Below are 17,225 nucleotides of genomic sequence, written 5' to 3' on the forward strand. Positions count from 1 at the left end.
TATTTTTAAGTAATTTGCAGATATAATTCCCTGTGTGGAAGGGAGGGAAAATAAGAGATGAAGTAAAAAAAAAAAATATATATATACCTTGAGGACTTTAAGAGTGTCTTCATTGTAGGTAGAAGAGTTGAATTACATCTCTTTACACTTTAAGGCTTGGAAAAAACTAAAGCCTGCAATTTTAATGTCTTTTATTGCTTTGGACTAAGTTAGAGATGGAGACAGCTCACAAAAAATTGAATGCAGTGGAGATGAAAGAAAAAATGGCAGAAGAGCCACCCTTTGAGCCTTTAGGGAATATCCCTCAAGACAGAAAATAAAACAACTTGCTGGTTTTGGAGGATAGTCTTCAAGGAGAAAGTGATAACAGCTTGAAATCTGCAAGGAATCATTTTAGTTTCTCTTCTGGTTTGCTCGGGCTTTTTCAAACATACTTTAGAGGTTTGTTTTTAATGCTCAAACAGTCAATAGCACTTTGATTTCTCTTGTGCTTTCTTCGCTATTTGATTTGAAGTCCAAAATAATATTGTAATGATGAGCAGTCAGTCACTGGTACTTTTTTTTCCCCCTACATACACAAGTTTTCTAAGGGACTGGATTGCTATCATGTAACATCTCATTCTTCAGCTTACTGCTCTGGTTTCTTTTTTTTTTTGTTGAGGAGCAGCAAAGGGAGGTGCTTGCAGTTCTCTTCCAAGTGCAGTTTTATTTTAAAATGATTATACTGAATAACTTCCTGCCAGTGCTATAGCTGTAATCATTTCAATTGCTGGCAGACCTCTCTATTCTGTGGAGTGCATTTTCTCCCAGCTCCGATAGGTATGCAGGCTGAGAAACTGGATGGTAGAGCACAGTACAAAGATGATAGTTTTCACTTTGCTGTTCTATACATTTCTTCATATTGAATTCAGTGATCCAGCACAGCAGGTTATTTTCTTCTTGCACAAAATACTTCTTTCTTGGGAATGTTAAGTGAGTTCCCACCTTGGCACTGTTTACAGTAGGTTCCCCTCTTCATAGCACTTCTTTGAATGGCAAGTGTTTCTGTAACAGCAAGAGGCAACAAGATCGAGCAAGCGGTCTGGATTTTAATAGTGTCTGTGAAAGGCTGTGGCTTTGGCACCTGCCTTCTTCACAACATCAGACTGTAGCAATTATTTCAGGCACTGCTCTGTATCCCTCTTCAATTAATTACTGAAGGAAGGTGGGTCAATAATAGAGTTGGTGCTAAAAGGCAAAACTGGCTTGCTAGCTGTAAGATATTTGTACATTTGACTTGAGTACTCAGGGCTGACTGGCCTATATTGATACCTGCTCTCTAACTAGTTGTGTAATTATTCAGTTTTAATGTGGCTGTAGAATTTCAGGCTGTAGAAATACTACGGTGAGCTCAGAAATTACAGGCTTAGTTTTCATTAAATTTGTAAACTAGCATATTTAATTGTAAGCATCCATTGTGGCGTGTAAATCAATTAATATGAGAGAGATTTACCTTAATACTTCCCAAGTTGTTATTTTGGAGACATACAGCAGCAGTGAGATGATGATGATTTTTTCTGTTTGTTTATATGTTCTTTTTTCCTTTTGTCACAAGATTTCTCTTGCTGAATAGGTTTTTGATAGCTTAAATACATTATGCACACATTCAGGCCTCCTCAAAAATAGTTGTATCAAAGCGAATGTTTTCATCTGGCAGTTGTGGTTTCAGGTTTGTTGTTTTTTTTTTGACAACAGTTTTTGGCTCTAGAAAAGAGCCAAAGTAGACTTTCTATTGTTATCATCGCTTTTCTTGTTTGTATGACCTAAACATATTCATTAAAGGCAGAATAATAAACGTCTGTCATGCCACACAAAACTAGGCAAGGGTATTTGTAACAAAGGGAAGAATTAAAATTAATTGAACATTTATGTTAAGAAACCCCATGGTGGATACCTGTACAATTCTACCTTTTTTTTTTTGCAAGTATTCACTGTAAAATTCCTGTCATCAATTGAAACTAATATATTTATGACTTTGATTATTTGTGAAGTGTTTTTCTACCTCCAGCTGCTTTATTTCTTAGTTACTAAAACGTTGGGACAGAGAAATGTCAAGTTTTCAGTCTGATAGCTGTTTTTATTATGAATTAAATTGAGAGTACAGTAATAAGAAATAAACTATGCACAAATATAAAAAACCCCAGACGGCTGTTTTACAGGAAGGGAAGGCATGGAGTGGTACTGAAGTAAAGACTGGTAGCGTTAGCATTTAGACTGAGTGTAACTGATGCTGTTGCTTGTTCTTATGCCATTAATTATTTTTTTGCTTTCATATATTGCACACCTTGCATGCGATTTTTTTTTCCAGACTTACCAGATCAAGTTTTGAGGGTTTTCAAGGCAGATCAGCAAAGTCGCTACATCATGATCAGTAAGGACACAACAGCAAAAGAAGTGGTCATCCAGGCTATCAGAGAATTTGCTCTCACCACAACCCCTGATGCATATTCACTGTGTGAAGTCTCTGTCACACCTGAGGGTGTAATCAAGCAAAGGAGACTTCCTGATCAGTTATCCAAGCTTGCTGACAGGATACAGCTGAGTGGCAGGTGAGACTGGACACTGTGAGCTAAAGCTGATGATGCCAGTTTCTTAAGTCAAAACCCTGTTAATAGCGTTTTTTAATTATTAGTGTTCTGTTTCTGTACAAGAAGTCACTCCTAATGCAACTTCTAATTAATATATAGGTCTGGTGAAATTCAGTTTATTCTGTTACTTCAACTGGTTCATTTCTGTAACTGTCAGTGTGAGTACAGTGTTTGAGTATGTTGTGTCTAGTGTCTCTTTGAATTTTGTTTTTACAGATATTACCTGAAGAACAACATGGAAACAGAAACTCTTTGTTCAGATGAAGATGCTCAAGAGTTATTAAGGGAAAGTCAAATTTCCCTGCTGCAGCTCAGTACTGTTGAGGTGGCTACCCAGCTCTCCATGAGAAACTTTGAGCTATTCCGTAATATTGAACCCACGGAATACATTGATGACTTATTTAAACTCAAATCAAAAACAGGCTGCACTAATCTAAAAAAGTTTGAGGAGATTATAAATCAAGAGACATTCTGGGTGGCTTCTGAGATTTTAAGAGAAACCAACCAGCTGAAAAGGATGAAAATCATTAAACATTTCATTAAGATAGCACTACACTGCAGAGAATGCAAGAACTTCAACTCAATGTTTGCAATCATCAGGTATTGCCCCTTAATAATTTTACTTCTAACTTAAAAGCATTGTCTTTCTTATATCAGTCTGGGAAAAAAAATCTTAAATAATAAAGAAAGGTATTTTCAGAGTTAACCAGTTAATACTCCTAACAGTATTATGGAGGATGGTTTCCACTAATCTGAACTTGACACTGAAATATTTGCTGAAATATTTGGAATGCTGCTGTTGCGTATTTGAGGCAAGAAGTATGGGTGAACATGGAACTGGAGAAACTACTGCACTTTTTAAAAGCAAAGATGAGGAAAAAAAACCCAAACAAACAAAAAAACACAGTTACATGAATACTATAATAAATGAGTGAGTTTCTCCAAGAGACTTCAACTTTTAGTACACAGTTCACAATATCTTGAATTCATTGAGCCATGATGTGGCTTTGGCATTGAGCCTTTGCTTTTGTTTGTATTTAGCAGTTTCTGTGATGGAACTCTGGTGGTCATAGTCAATAACAGACTACCATGTCATGCAATAAGCTGTATATAAAGATCTTTTAATAAGCATAGGAAAAGTACTGAAAATTGTTGGCAGAAAACTTTTCTTAGCTTTGGACCTAAAAGAAGAGCAGCAAACTCTGATGTGTGTACTCGTGTACTCCTTTAGAGTCTTCTAAGTTAGACAGAAAACCCAAGCAAATAAGATAAATCATTAAATATTGTCTCTAATGCAAAAGCTTGCATAAATTCCTTTGAAATGGCAAGTTCATCACTGTCTCTGGCAAAGCAGATTGAGTGTGAGGGTTTTGAATACTATTCAGTTGAATGTGGCAAATTCTGAAGTCAAGGACACAGGCTGATAATCAGTCAGTTTCTCAAAGACATTAAAATCTTGAGATTTAGCTCAGCTATTTCAGCTGGCTGCAATGAGAAATAAAAGCAGCCTGCCTGCTCGCAAAAACTTGAGTGAAGGAAAAATTCTAGATACTAGACTTTCTCATAGGTAGAAAATAATAGCAAGATGACAGTGCCATTAAGGGGAAAAAACCCTGGGGTTTGTACCAGTTGCAGCTTCAGAATAATATCAAATGCAGAGTCTGTTGCATCAATTTGATCTAGACAAAACCAAGTCAGATGCAGGTATCTCTGTTTTTTATAGCTTTTAATAAAATTATCTTAATTGGGTTTCAGTACACACTGGTTCAAGGAAAATTTCATAATCTTTTCCTTTATTGATGTTGTTGTGCTGTGATGTTCTAACTATATGGTATTTCTCCCATACAAAATTTAACATGGTCTTACCTAGGATTGACTTTTGTCTTTTTTTTTCTTCTTGAACTTTTTGTACTTTTTGTTTCAAGTGGCCTGAACTTGGCACCTGTTGCAAGGCTCAGAACTACTTGGGAAAAACTTCCAAGCAAGTATGAAAAACTGTTTCAAGATCTACAGGACTTGTTTGATCCATCAAGGAATATGGCAAAATATCGTAATGTCCTTAACAGCCAAAACCTGCAGCCCCCTATTATCCCCCTGTTTCCAGTTATCAAAAAAGACCTTACATTCCTGCATGAAGGTAAAAAATAAAATCACATCATCTGTTACTGGCTAAGGAAAACCAACTTTGCTGCTGAATAACTGATGTTCTTAATTTTTGATTGCAGGAAATGATTCAAAAGTGGAGGGCTTGGTCAATTTTGAGAAGTTGAGAATGATTGCAAAGGAGATACGCCATGTCGGTCGCATGGCGTCTGTGAACATGGATCCTGCTTTAATGTTTAGAACAAGGTATGTGTGGTCTGTTAGGCAGAGCTTCTCCCAGGTGAAAGAAGGCTAGCTGTCAGCAAGAAGTGCTTTTCAAGCCCTCCTTTTATTGGAGCAGTATGAGGATTTTTGTTGTTAACAATTTAACAAAGTTGTGTGTTGCAGTAGAACGTGAGAAAAAAAATTTTGTGCTTATCAATATAAAAGTGTCTTATATCATTCCTTAGCTGCCAGTTAATTTGTCAAAATAAGATTCCATCAATGGGAGAGAGAGGCTTGAACATATATGTATTAGTCTGTCTGAAATGTTGGTGTACACCAGACTTATTTTTATTTAATGGGAGTGGGAGTGTATCTGAAACAATGTCTGCTAGTAGTGTTAGAAAACGCGGCGTGAGTGCTCTTCAGCTTGATGTTAGACCAGCTTATTGCATACTCTTTTTCTTAATTTGCACTGGAAGAGTTGTAATATCTGGCTGTATGCCCAGATCAAAGCTCTTTGTAATGTTTGTGGGCTTCCAGAACTGCTTGTCCTGAGGTCTGGTCTTTTTCTTTCTGTTATGGTCTTTCTCTGTCTCTTCTTAAACCCATGCTTTACTCTTCCTGGCTCTCACTTGCAGGAAGAAGAAATGGAGGAGTCTGGGGTAAGTGGTTGGAGACAACACACACAAACATTCATTCTTCCTTTATCATTTGCATTGTTTCCTACTTGCTATCCTTAGTTTTCTGGTGTTTCTAACTGACAATACATTTTAATCCAGGAGTGCTTTTGCTTTCGAGGTTAGAACACAGAAGTTGTAAAGTATGTATAAGTGGTTGTAGATAGGAATGGAGTGTTTGCCCTCACCTCTGATTTGAATTGCCAAGGGAAGGGGCTCTCAGTAAAAGAGAAATTACAAAATGGCAAAGTTGTAACAGCTGCAAATCGCTGTTAACTCCCTTGTGCCCAAATACAAAACTTTAAAATTGCAGTATTTGCTAAACTAACTTATTTTAATGTTTTCAGCCATCATTATTACTTAACAATTCAAGAACATTGCTTAGCTTTCCTATGGATGTATACACACTGAAATGTGCATGATACTTATTTCATCATGAACTAGCTGAGCATTTTATTTAACAAAAAGCTGTCTTCAACCTAGTGAGTTACAGGGAAGTTCTGTTTTGTAAAACTGAGATGAACATTTTGTATATGGTCTGATTATAAGAAGTACTCAGAGAACTTCAAAATGCCTTCTGTATATGTATTTAAGTTTGAATCTCAGCTGTAGCTTTCTGTCAGCATTGCCTTACTGCATGAGCTTTTCCTAATGCTCCAGTCTTCTCAGTAGCTGGCTTAAGTGAGAGAGCTAGCTTGAATGCTTTTCTAGATGTGTGAAGTGATATAGCCTAGTTGAAGCAGAATAGGTTGAAATATTTGTGTAATTAAAATAGTGCCTGTAACATGTGAAAAAGATTTCCTGACCCTCATCTTCCTATCTGTTATAGCTGTTTCACTTACCGGAATGAGGCATGTGAGCTTTGATTGTAGACTGACATTCATGCAAGCTTTTGCATGTTTCATATTTATCAAGTGGTAGCACATTGGACTAAGTCATACTCTTCCTCTCTTTCCTCCCCTTCCTACCCCCTCCTTCAGGTCTCTCAGCCAGGGCAGTACTAATGCAGCTGTGCTGGATGTTGCACAAACAGGGGGTCATAAAAAGCGGGTCCGTCGCAGCTCCTTCCTTAATGCTAAAAAACTGTATGAAGATGCTCAGATGGCACGGAAAGTAAAGCAGTATCTCTCAAACTTGGATCTGGAAATGGATGAAGAGAGTCTCCAGACGCTGTCTCTGCAGTGTGAGCCAGCCACCAATACATGTGAGCATAGGCATTTGTTACAGATTCATACAAAACTGTCATATACATCTCTCTTTTGTCTTCAAAGACTTAACCGGGAACACTAACTAGACAATGAAATTGGAAAATGGTATCTGGTCATGTCCAAGTACTGAACCTGGCAGATTAAAAATGTAGAGATATGGCACTTATATAGGAGATAAGGCCTTCAGATGATGTCTTGCTAAAATGCTGACACCTCTATGTGGCTGCATCAGTGGGAGATGTTATGCTGGTTATCAGTTTCATTTTGATTTGAGGCGATCGTAAGCCATTCTCTTAAGGTAGCAAAAAATCAGTCACTATAGTATAAACCAGTTTTGTTTCTTATGGTGGCCCAGTATAACTTCTGGTCATGTTTCAGATCACTGTAAAAATAGTCATCTATATGAGTTCCATTTTGAGAGTAAATGCTCTTGGATAATGTACGTATTTCAAACGGAGTTACAGCTCCGCTTCTCTTCCTCGTCATCTTTTTTCTCTAAAGGTATCCTACTGTGCTAATTTTACACATATTTGAGCACTTCCTAATTATTAACTGGAGGGATTTGCAGTGCTCAGATTAAAACACCCACAATATTTTTAGCTAGTAGTCTAATTATGTGCTTTCTCCCGTTTCTTGAAAGTGCCAAAGAATACAGGGGACAAGAGATCTGGAAAATCTGAAACATCACCAGTGGCTCCCAGGGCAGGCATCCAGCAGAAAGTACAGCAACAACAGCAACATAAAGCAAACCAAGCATTGCAGGTCCCCGCTGTCTCTCTTTATCCCTCTCGCAAGAAAGTGCCAGTCAAAGACCTCCCACCATTTGGTAAGTGAAACAGTGAAGTGATTGGCTCAATACTGTAAGGTTTGTTTGCTTATGTCAGGGAGGCTTTCAATCAAAGCAAATCCTGGCATTTATGGCTGGTAATACTACATGCAGGTTCTGCCAGTTCATGCAGTGTGTATGCATAATTGCATGGAGAGAAACAAATCTAGGAAACTGTCCTGTCAATTTAATCAGAACAAGTATATACTTGTTACTAGAAGCTGGAAAGAATGAATATTTCTGACTGTTTTCCCCGAGATCTTTGCTTAACTGCTTAGTCTTTTTGCTTAGTGTCTTGGAGTTTTTTGAGTGCTCCATCTGAGATTCCTGAGAAGTTTTGGTAATTTTTTCAAAAACATTGTATGTGAAATTCACACCTGCACAAACTCATAGGCTTAAATGTTCACATCAAGAATTGTCCCTTTGACTTCTGCTCCATAGTGCTTTTTTTAAATTGTTACTCAGTTTGTTCTTCCAGTCTGATTTTCAGATCTGTTTCCCAGCATGTGCAGGCAACATAGATATATACATTGTTATGGAACTTCTTACATGGTAGCACTTGAAGCACTGTAATATTCCTAAGTATATATAGTGTAACTGGCCCTTCCTGTTGCGTGATGGTAATTTCACAAGAGCTTAACTCTGATTTCATTTTTTCATTAGTTTCAATTGTGCGCTGCTTAGGCTGCTAGCAAAACATTAAAAGCAGCTAAGTGAGCATGAAACAAATCAATATTTATCTAGTTCTTGTTGATTTTACCATTAAAATTTAATCCTAAAAGGACTTTGAAGCTCCATAGGCCCTGTTTTTGCTCATGATTGGAAGGCTTATGAAAACTGACTAGGTTTTGTTGATGAAGCAGCTGTAAATTATTGATAGCATTATTGTGATCCAGCGGATCAAAGGTAAGTTCTGTAGAATGCTTGAAAATAACCTCTACCACAAACACTGGCAAAACTGACAGAAGCTCTTTTTTCAGTTTTAAGACTGTCCCAGTGTGGATATTTTTTTATAGGGCTGGAAGAGAAAGGTGGATATCTATTGCCTGAGAAAAACAGCTCTCGATGCCCTAGATCTTTACACCATACGTCATCTTCAGGATGTTTTTACCTCTGTAGTCTCCCAAAATAAGATGATGCAGAGAGAGTTCTCAAAAAGGATGTCATTATTTTGTAAATCCAATCTGCTTTCCAGTTTACTTTGACCTTCCAGGCTACTCTGACTAGAAAACCAGGAGAACAGTTTCAATTCTTACTATATAAACCTTGAGTAACCACTGAGAGTCACGTGTTTGCATTCAGTGTAATTTTAGTTCAAGTTTCTCAGTAACAATTACTATGCATAGCCTCGATCTGTATGTTGCAGTGTTCTGCAAGACAAAATGTGTGTTGTCTATTCTGTGACAGGCTACATATTTTAGGTGACAATAATGAAATAGTGTGTGTGTCAGTATACAGAAATAAAGTGCTATACTTTAAACACAAGTAGGTTTAAATATTTGCTTTAAACTGTTGTCAGAAACTCACAAATAAACAGGGAAAAATAGTTTTCCTGTGTCTGCTCTATAAATATCTCTACTCTATAAATGCATTGTGAAACAGAAAGATGTGTTTATACTGCATTTTCCATCTACCTATATTAATTTTTATTTGAAGGCATTAATTCCCCACAAGCTTTAAAGAAAATACTTTCATTATCTGAAGAAGGAAGCTTAGATCGTCACAAGAAACAGTCTGAAGACACAGTCTCAAGTGCATCTTCACAGCTATCTTCTCCTCCGACTTCACCACAGAGCTCTCCAAGAAAAGGTATTAGACTTTTTTCATCCTGTTTCCTGAAGGTCATAGACTTCTGGAAATTCCTGAGAAATACTTTAGATACTCAGGATAAACTACTGCTTCGATTTTTGTCAACCTACGGTCAACAAGAGACAGGAAGTATAGTGCAGAGTGAGATACAGGAAAGGATACCTGGGAACCAAATTTTAGGGATACCTGGAAGTCCTCTGTTTATCACAAAGCCCGGGAAGATACTCTGATCTGATGGAGGATTCACTGCAGTAAATCACACTCGTGGCAGCTGCTTCTGATAAAAATACTCCTATCATCACTGTTTGATGCCAGCGGAAGGATAGGAAGATTAAAACACAGAATCTTTGTGCAGCTCTGTACACACTGACCTGTTAGAGGAGTTATTTGCTGTGTCATACATCTGAAGGGACATAACAGGCAGGTTTAAGATACGAGGCACTGAAATTGTTAATGCACAACTGATTATTTAAAGAATGTGTAGGGATAGTCAAGGAATGTTACTGCACACTGGAGCTTTATTGACTGAGTTATTTTTTTTAAGGTTCTTCATAGAGTTTGTTTTTTTTAAGTGAATTTAGAACTTGAAACAGATTCTTTGTAGGCCTCATTGTTTTTTCATTGCACCTGTTCTGGTTATGAATTGGCAAACCAGAATGGAATCAGTTTTCTTTAGTTTAAACAGAAAAAAGTTCTTTTAAGTACGATAGCCTAGTTGTATTGCAGATAATATCTAAATTATTCTCTTTTCAGGATACCATAAAGGTGCCATTTTGTAGTGATATAACACTGCGATAAAATATATACACATTGGGTTTGAGTCCCTGTATTGGAAGTTAAGAATGCTAAAGAGATGATTGTGTGTTATAGACTTCCTTGTAGCAGTAACTTAATGCTAAATTGCACAGGGATGGTAAGGATTTTCCTACTTTCCTATCAAATGGGTAGTTAAGCCCTTTTCTTAACATGGTAGCTGGCAGTGCCAGTCAGTCGAGGCTTTGTGGCTTCAGACCAATGGACCTAACCAGTGAAAACTGTAACAATTCACCAAGGATCCCTGATAGGTGGGCTTATAGAAACAAAAGGGGAAAAATAAACTGGTTAAGCAGAGATTTGAAAAGGGGAGGAGAGATTAATATGGCAAGCACAAATGTCCATCCAAAAACTCTACTGAAGTGATATTTGCATAGGTCAGATGGAGGAATATGTCACATAGATAAAATAGGATATCACCTTAAGCCCTGTAGGCTATCTTCATGATTCCTTCCGAATGCTCCATTAGCAGAGAGTGAATTTATGTAAACATGGTCAAGCCTGTGCATTTCTCAACAACTGAATTGGTTTTCTGTGCGTGGCTCAGAATGGAAAAGGCACTTGATTTTTGCAAAAAGCAAATTATAAATAGGATTGTAAATGAAAAAAATAAAATCCTTGGATAGATGTAGAGTGAAGTTAATTGTTTGTCCTTGCAGACAAAAATGGCAGAATTAATCCCATGTTCTGAGTCACCGTCCCTGGTGGTGTTCAGGAAAAGATTCTATGATTCTAAGTGACTTAGATCAGTTAAAGTAGTCTTGATACATGCAGACTGAAAGCAGAAAATAGAAACTCCAGTTACTGCAGGATGCTTGCTGTTTAATGATCTTTTCCATAGCTGGGAGGAGCATTCAGGATGATTTGGTTTAATGTTAAAACACCAAAGCTGAGTTTGCTGAATTTGCCTCTGTGACATGGTGTGCAATCTTTACGTGTCTGGTGATTTCACTGCTACTTTGAAATTATGTTATAATCCTGGCAACGTATGCTGTTTGGAATGGAATTAATTAACCAAGTACCACAAAGAAAGCTTGAAAATCTCACAGTCTCTCAACCAAGATATGTAAGAAGCATACATAAGCCCAAACATCTGGGGTTTTTTGTTTTATCTGCTGTTCATCTCTGAAGTGTAGCTTTGCAGAATAGAAAGTTGTGAGAGGGTCTCTTGGATTACTTTAAGAAGTAATTCTGTCAAGGATGTGTCTTTCGTTCCAATCTTGGATACAGTATTTATATACTGGCAGTTTTTCTGAGAAGTGAGACCTCATGATACAGGGATACAAGTATGTTGATGCATTTGACAATAATTTGGAGGAGGAGATCAGAGAAGATGGAAGATGAGTTGGTTTCTAAATGATTAGTGTGTGTCCCTACAATCATAAACTTGTTAAGACTCAGAATACACAATGTTACACAGGCCTGCTATGTATTTGTCTTTTGCAGTGTGGCTTCTGTGTAAATGTAATCATAGGTTTGATTTACTATTATATAGCAGTATTGCAAACTGCCTGGCAATAACTGAGCAGCCCTCTTGGAGAGTCTGTTTAACGTGATGTTCTCTTTGCAGGATATACTTTGGCTCCTAGCGGCACAGTGGATAACTTCTCAGATTCTGGTCACAGCGAAATTTCTTCCAGATCTAGTATTGTGAGCAATTCCTCTTTTGACTCTATGCCAGTCTCACTGCATGATGAGAGGAGACAGAGGCATTCTGTCAGCATTGTGGAGACAAATCTTGGTGTGGGAAGGATTGATAGAAGAATCATGATTGAACCAGATCAATACAGCTTAGGGTAAGAATTTTACTTGTGCTTACTTACCTTATATACTTTCATATACTGTGAATGTAGAAAGTGTATTTGTTCGTGTAACTTTCTCCCTCTCTCTCAAATTATTCCTCCCACCTCCCTTAAAAACTGCTATTTCAATGCAGTATTTTGTGGTACTGCTCCATTTTCTGACAAGAAAAGGTTTTGCACCCTTGAGTGTTTGATGAGGTCTACAGCAGTAAGACTTACCTCAGTAGAATTTATCATCTGAGGATTTCGTAGTGCTGTAGATTATCCTCTTTATGGCAGAGTAGTATCCTAGCTTGTTTTCTAGATAGGGAATTAAGTGAATTAGATGAGAAATTACTTACATCATTATTCAGTGATCAAGCTGTGTACAGAAATAGCTAGTAATTTTCCAGTCTTTTTAATAGAAAAGTGCATATTTATCTAACTCAAGCTTATTTTACCCCAAATATGTCTTCTAGTCAACACTACCTGGAAGTTAAAATTCACATTAGGCTTCTGATTTCTTAGTTATTAACTTAGTAATGAGGAGTTCTCTAAATCTCTAGTGGTGAGTCCTGGCTTGAAAATAATTGATAGCCATTTACTTTTCTGCACTGTTACTGGGTGCTTCAGTCCTCTGAATGATTTCAGGCTTCTTAATCCTCCAAGGTCTGTGGATGGTAGACCTATCACAAAACCAATGCACTTCAGCTTTGGGAATCCCAGCCTATGGGAACTCATTAAATAGATAAGTATTTAGAAGAGCAGAGTTCCAGAGCATTGCAAGGTGCCCTGGAAGGATGAGTTTCAGGAGCCTGGATAGCTGCTAAACAAAAGTGACACTTGGGTTATCTCTGCTGCTGTGTAAGTGGTAGTGTCAGGTTTGCTTAGTCACTCAAAGGCTACACAGAACATACGTGCTCAACGAAGTAGCATGTTTCCAAAATCAAAGTTAAAGTACATTTCTACTTGCAAGAAATGTTGAAAGTTGGCTTTAAGAGTTTCCTAAGCAGAAAAAATATGATCCATAAAGATGTAACTTCAGCCTGAATATCTGCCACCTCTTGCTAAATCTGTTTCCAACTTTCAATGCTTTGCTTCACACAGATGAAAGAGCAGTAGAAACTCTACCTATCAGTCTCTTCCCCTTTGTGTATGTCAGCATGGTTGTCTGTCTTAAAGGGCTGCTGCAAAGTTAAGGTTTTAGGTTTTGAAATTACTCCAATAAAGTGTTTATTTTCATCAGGATATCTATTCAGTAATTTAATATTTTTTGGCTAAGCTTTTTTTCTTCCTTTTTTTTGTTGGTTTTGAGGTTTGTTGTTTTGGTTTGGGTTTTTGTCATTAAGGATGAATGTAGAAGGGAACTGTTTCCAAAATTCATTTACTTGTTAATGCAAATAATTTGTAATATAAATTGCATCAAAGCCTTCAGTCGTAGTAAAGGAGTGATTTGGGCTGGAAGGTACCTTTTTTAAGGCCATCTGGTCCAACCCCTCAGTATATTTGCTTTTCTCTTGATTGCTGAATTGTTCATGTGTTTTGTAAATGTAGCCCAATTCCAATGATGGATCTGATATATTGCTGTTTTTTTCCCCTCTCTTGTCAACGTTCCTCTAGCTCCTGTGCACCACTGTCAGAGACCAGAGGCCTGTATGCGGGAGCAACTGTGCTTTCTTCTCCAAGTACAGAAGAACTATCACAGGATCAGGGGGACAGAGCTTCACTTGATGCAGCTGACAGTGGCCGTGGTAGCTGGACTTCTTGTTCAAGTGGTTCTCATGACAACATACAAACAATACAGCACCAGAGAAGCTGGGAAACTCTGCCTTTTGGACATTCTCATTTTGATAGTTCAGGCGATGGGGCAGGACTGTGGGCCTCAGGCAGCCATATGGACCAGCTGATGTTCCCTGATCATGGCACAAAGTATGGCAGGCAAAGTCAAGGTAGGGAGGGCCTTGATCAAGCACAGTCTAGAGCAAGCTGGGCATCCTCAACAGGATATTGGGGAGAGGACTCAGAAGGTGATACAGGTACCATAAAGCGGAGGGGTGGGAAGGATGTTTCGATTGAAGCTGAAACGAGTAGCATAATATCTGTACCTGCGGAGGAATCGAAGCCAGCTCCCGTGCCCACACATTTAGCAGTACCTTCAAGTAGTTCAAAGGGGCTTATTGGTAAGTTAAGTTTTGTCTACCATGACGTATTTTAATTCATTGGCTTATGGTTCTTTGTTCTAAAACTGCTTTTCTTTTGTCTCCTTTGGGGGGTTTTGTTATTTTAAAAGCAAACCCACACGTTTTGCAGTCTGTCAAATTTTCCCTATGCATTTGTTGCTAGGGAAAATACCACTTAGTGTTGATTCTCAATTCTGGCAGCACCTTTGTATTTGAAGAGAGCCTGCCACACATCAATTAAAAGTAGCTCAACTGTTGGACAGTGTTTTGAGAGGTTGATGTATTTAGATGTCTGGTCTGAAATGTGACTCTCCCTTAACAGGAAGGCTCCACATTCTATATTTAGAAATCTTAATGAATGTGGCCTGTTTGTTTTGTTTTTCTTAAGAAGTGTTTTACTTTACATATCTGTATGACTCGTCTGATAATTATGAATATCCCTCATTTCAGAAAATGGAATCACTTTGTGCTTAAATATCAACTGAGATTATTTCTTTAGACTGCTGAAACTGAAGAGGTTCTTAAGATGTTAGAGCTGAAATACATTTATAATGATTCAACAGGAGAACAATCAGAACATATAAATTACTATAAAGGTGTCACTGGCAGAGCTTAACACGTTACTCATACTGTTCCTTCTATGCATCTCAGTCCTTGGGCCATCCAAGACCTCTGCATTTTATTTCTTTCATTCCCCTTCACTTTGCCTTTCTTCAGGTTAATAGGAAGAACTATCTAACATTTATTTTGTGCTGACACAGCTCAGAAGTTCTGCTAGATTGAGGTCGTGCTGAGACCACTGTGATAAACTGCTTTTCCATTTTCTGCCCAACTATTGCTTAGTAATGGCCCATTGCCTCAAAGCTTGTGTGCCTGAACTATGAAAAGGAGAAAGCTGTTCAGTTCGGGACTCTTCAAGTTCAAATTCATGCCACTTGCTTATTTTACTCCTTGATAAGCTTGGTTTCCACCAGATAGTGAAACAAGCATGCCTTCAAACTTGCTTCTTCAGACACTGCTTGCCACTCCATTTTTGAAGGACCTGAAAATGAAAGAGACTAGAAAAGTCAAACCAGGCACTTCAGCACTGTTAACTAATTATCCTGCAAATGTAGCTCTGCATATGACTGTCCAACATAAAGCACTGTTTTCACATGTTTTTTTTACACTGAACAGATCTTTGTCTCTTGCAGTATTTTGATAGACTTTTTCCACAGAATTTCTTCTGCATCAGAGTTATTTTTTAGAAATTTTTGAGTATAATTTCTCAGAATTTTTTTCACACTGTTGAAACAGTTTGTGCAACAAAAGTACTTACATTCAATTAGAAAATATTAGATTTTGTTATAATACCAATACTTTATTTCTTCTAATTCATAAAAATTCACCAGTCCATTTTAAGCTTGTACTGCCCTTTCAGCCAAAGCCATGCTGCCTAATGCAGGGTGATGTCATCACCACTTGTCATATACTATATATACTCGCACAAGTTATGGGCAGTAAATTGTCAGTGGTTTTTCCTGCTGTGCTTGCCTTTGTACTGTAAATTAAGTAGTCATGTGTTAAGGCTAGACTCACTTAAAGTGTTTGTCAAAGTCCCAGACGATGTCTTCAGGTACCTCACTCCAAAATCACATGTCGTGCCTGTCTGCTGTTTGTCCTTATTGGTGCTTAAAATTCTTAACCACTGTTTCCTCCCTTGAGGTTTTTTGCAAGAGAGAACATTTAAAGAATGCCCAGAGTTAGGCCTTTTTCAGGTAAACAGATATTCCTCAACTCGATCCACAAACTTGCGGTGGTCTCCTATATAAAGTCATATTTGATTGTTGTTCTTGTGAGCATACTTTCAAGTTTTGCAGAGAATATAACTGTGTGAGCAGCAGGAAGTATTGCATACAAAATCCCTTCGCTCTGCAAGAGGCTAAAAACAAGTGATGAGCTCTTAGGTACAAAGCCCACCTTCATCATTAGTTGTGTTTGAGGAGATACCCGTATTCCTGATGCTTGCCACTTCTGTGGACTCTTTAATCTTCTCTGTTACTTTGATCAGTGTATGTTTTTTATTGTATACAATTGATGGAACAGCTTCAGTTGCTAAGCTTGAGCAAATTTCCCATATAACTTGGTGAATTTTATACAAAGAATAGCTACACCCTGTGTATGTTGTAAATTCTGTACTTCATTAAATGGTTTGTTTTTGAAGACGTTACTGTCTACTGTATAGTAGTTAACATTTGTTCTTCAGATTTTCTTCTCCTGGACTTTTGGTTGATGTTTATTTAACTTCTTCTGATTTACTTTGCTTTGGGCAGTTCTCCTTTTCCTATCGCTTATACTAATCTGCTGGTTTTTTTTTCCCTGCAGCACGAAAAGAAGGTCGATATCGGGAACCACCTCCAACTCCTCCTGGTTATGTAGGAATTCCTATTGCTGAGTTTGCAGAAGGTGGTTCACATCCAACTAGAAAGCCTCCAGATTACAACATAGCACTTCAGAGATCTAGAATGGTGGCACGGACATGTGAGTCTCATGGGACATCTACTCCACAGCAGCAGTCACATGGCCATTCAACTACCAGGCCTGTGAACAAACCTCAGTGGCATAAACCAAATGAGTCAGATCCACGTCTTGCTCACCATCCATCTCAAGGGTTTTCCACAGAGGAAGATGGTAAATTTCCCATTGTTTGATTTTGAATGTGATGCATGCAAAAATAGCCAACGTTTTCACAGATACAAAGCAAATTATGCAGGTGTGTTCTGCCCTAGAAATTCTTGCCGTAATTTGAATTTTTTTTTTCCATCTATCAAAATTTACTGTTTGGTATTTTTTTGGAAGAGGAAAAATTCAGTTAATTCTAATTAAAAAAAAGGCTAAAATTTGGAATATCAGTCTACTTAAATCTTGGACAAGTGAGCAGTTGCCTTTGGCAGCTTCTCTGGAGGTGCCTGTGTTCACCAGGTACAGCTTTCCCTCCCCTGACATTTTCCAATGTGC

The 17,225-nt window shown here is 37.9% G+C and overlaps 1 protein-coding gene across 11 annotated transcripts in view; it reads left to right on the top strand.

Annotated features, from left to right (window-relative positions):
• Positions 1 to 17,225, top strand: part of RAPGEF2 (Rap guanine nucleotide exchange factor 2) — a 195,349-nt gene that overhangs the window by 175,095 nt on the left and 3,029 nt on the right. For all 11 annotated transcript variants that reach the window (XM_064148732.1, XM_064148730.1, XM_064148736.1 and 8 more), the window contains 11 exons: positions 2,348 to 2,588; positions 2,844 to 3,227; positions 4,553 to 4,764; positions 4,853 to 4,976; positions 5,573 to 5,596; positions 6,592 to 6,815; positions 7,460 to 7,645; positions 9,302 to 9,454; positions 11,838 to 12,063; positions 13,669 to 14,228; positions 16,593 to 16,898. In XM_064148732.1, the coding sequence (XP_064004802.1) occupies positions 2,348 to 2,588; positions 2,844 to 3,227; positions 4,553 to 4,764; positions 4,853 to 4,976; positions 5,573 to 5,596; positions 6,592 to 6,815; positions 7,460 to 7,645; positions 9,302 to 9,454; positions 11,838 to 12,063; positions 13,669 to 14,228; positions 16,593 to 16,898 (2,640 nt within the window). The remainder of the gene's footprint in view (positions 1 to 2,347; positions 2,589 to 2,843; positions 3,228 to 4,552; positions 4,765 to 4,852; positions 4,977 to 5,572; positions 5,597 to 6,591; positions 6,816 to 7,459; positions 7,646 to 9,301; positions 9,455 to 11,837; positions 12,064 to 13,668; positions 14,229 to 16,592; positions 16,899 to 17,225) is intronic.

Source organism: Pogoniulus pusillus, chromosome 9 (assembly GCF_015220805.1).
Source record: "Pogoniulus pusillus isolate bPogPus1 chromosome 9, bPogPus1.pri, whole genome shotgun sequence".
Classification (NCBI taxonomy): Eukaryota; Metazoa; Chordata; class Aves; order Piciformes; family Lybiidae; genus Pogoniulus; species Pogoniulus pusillus.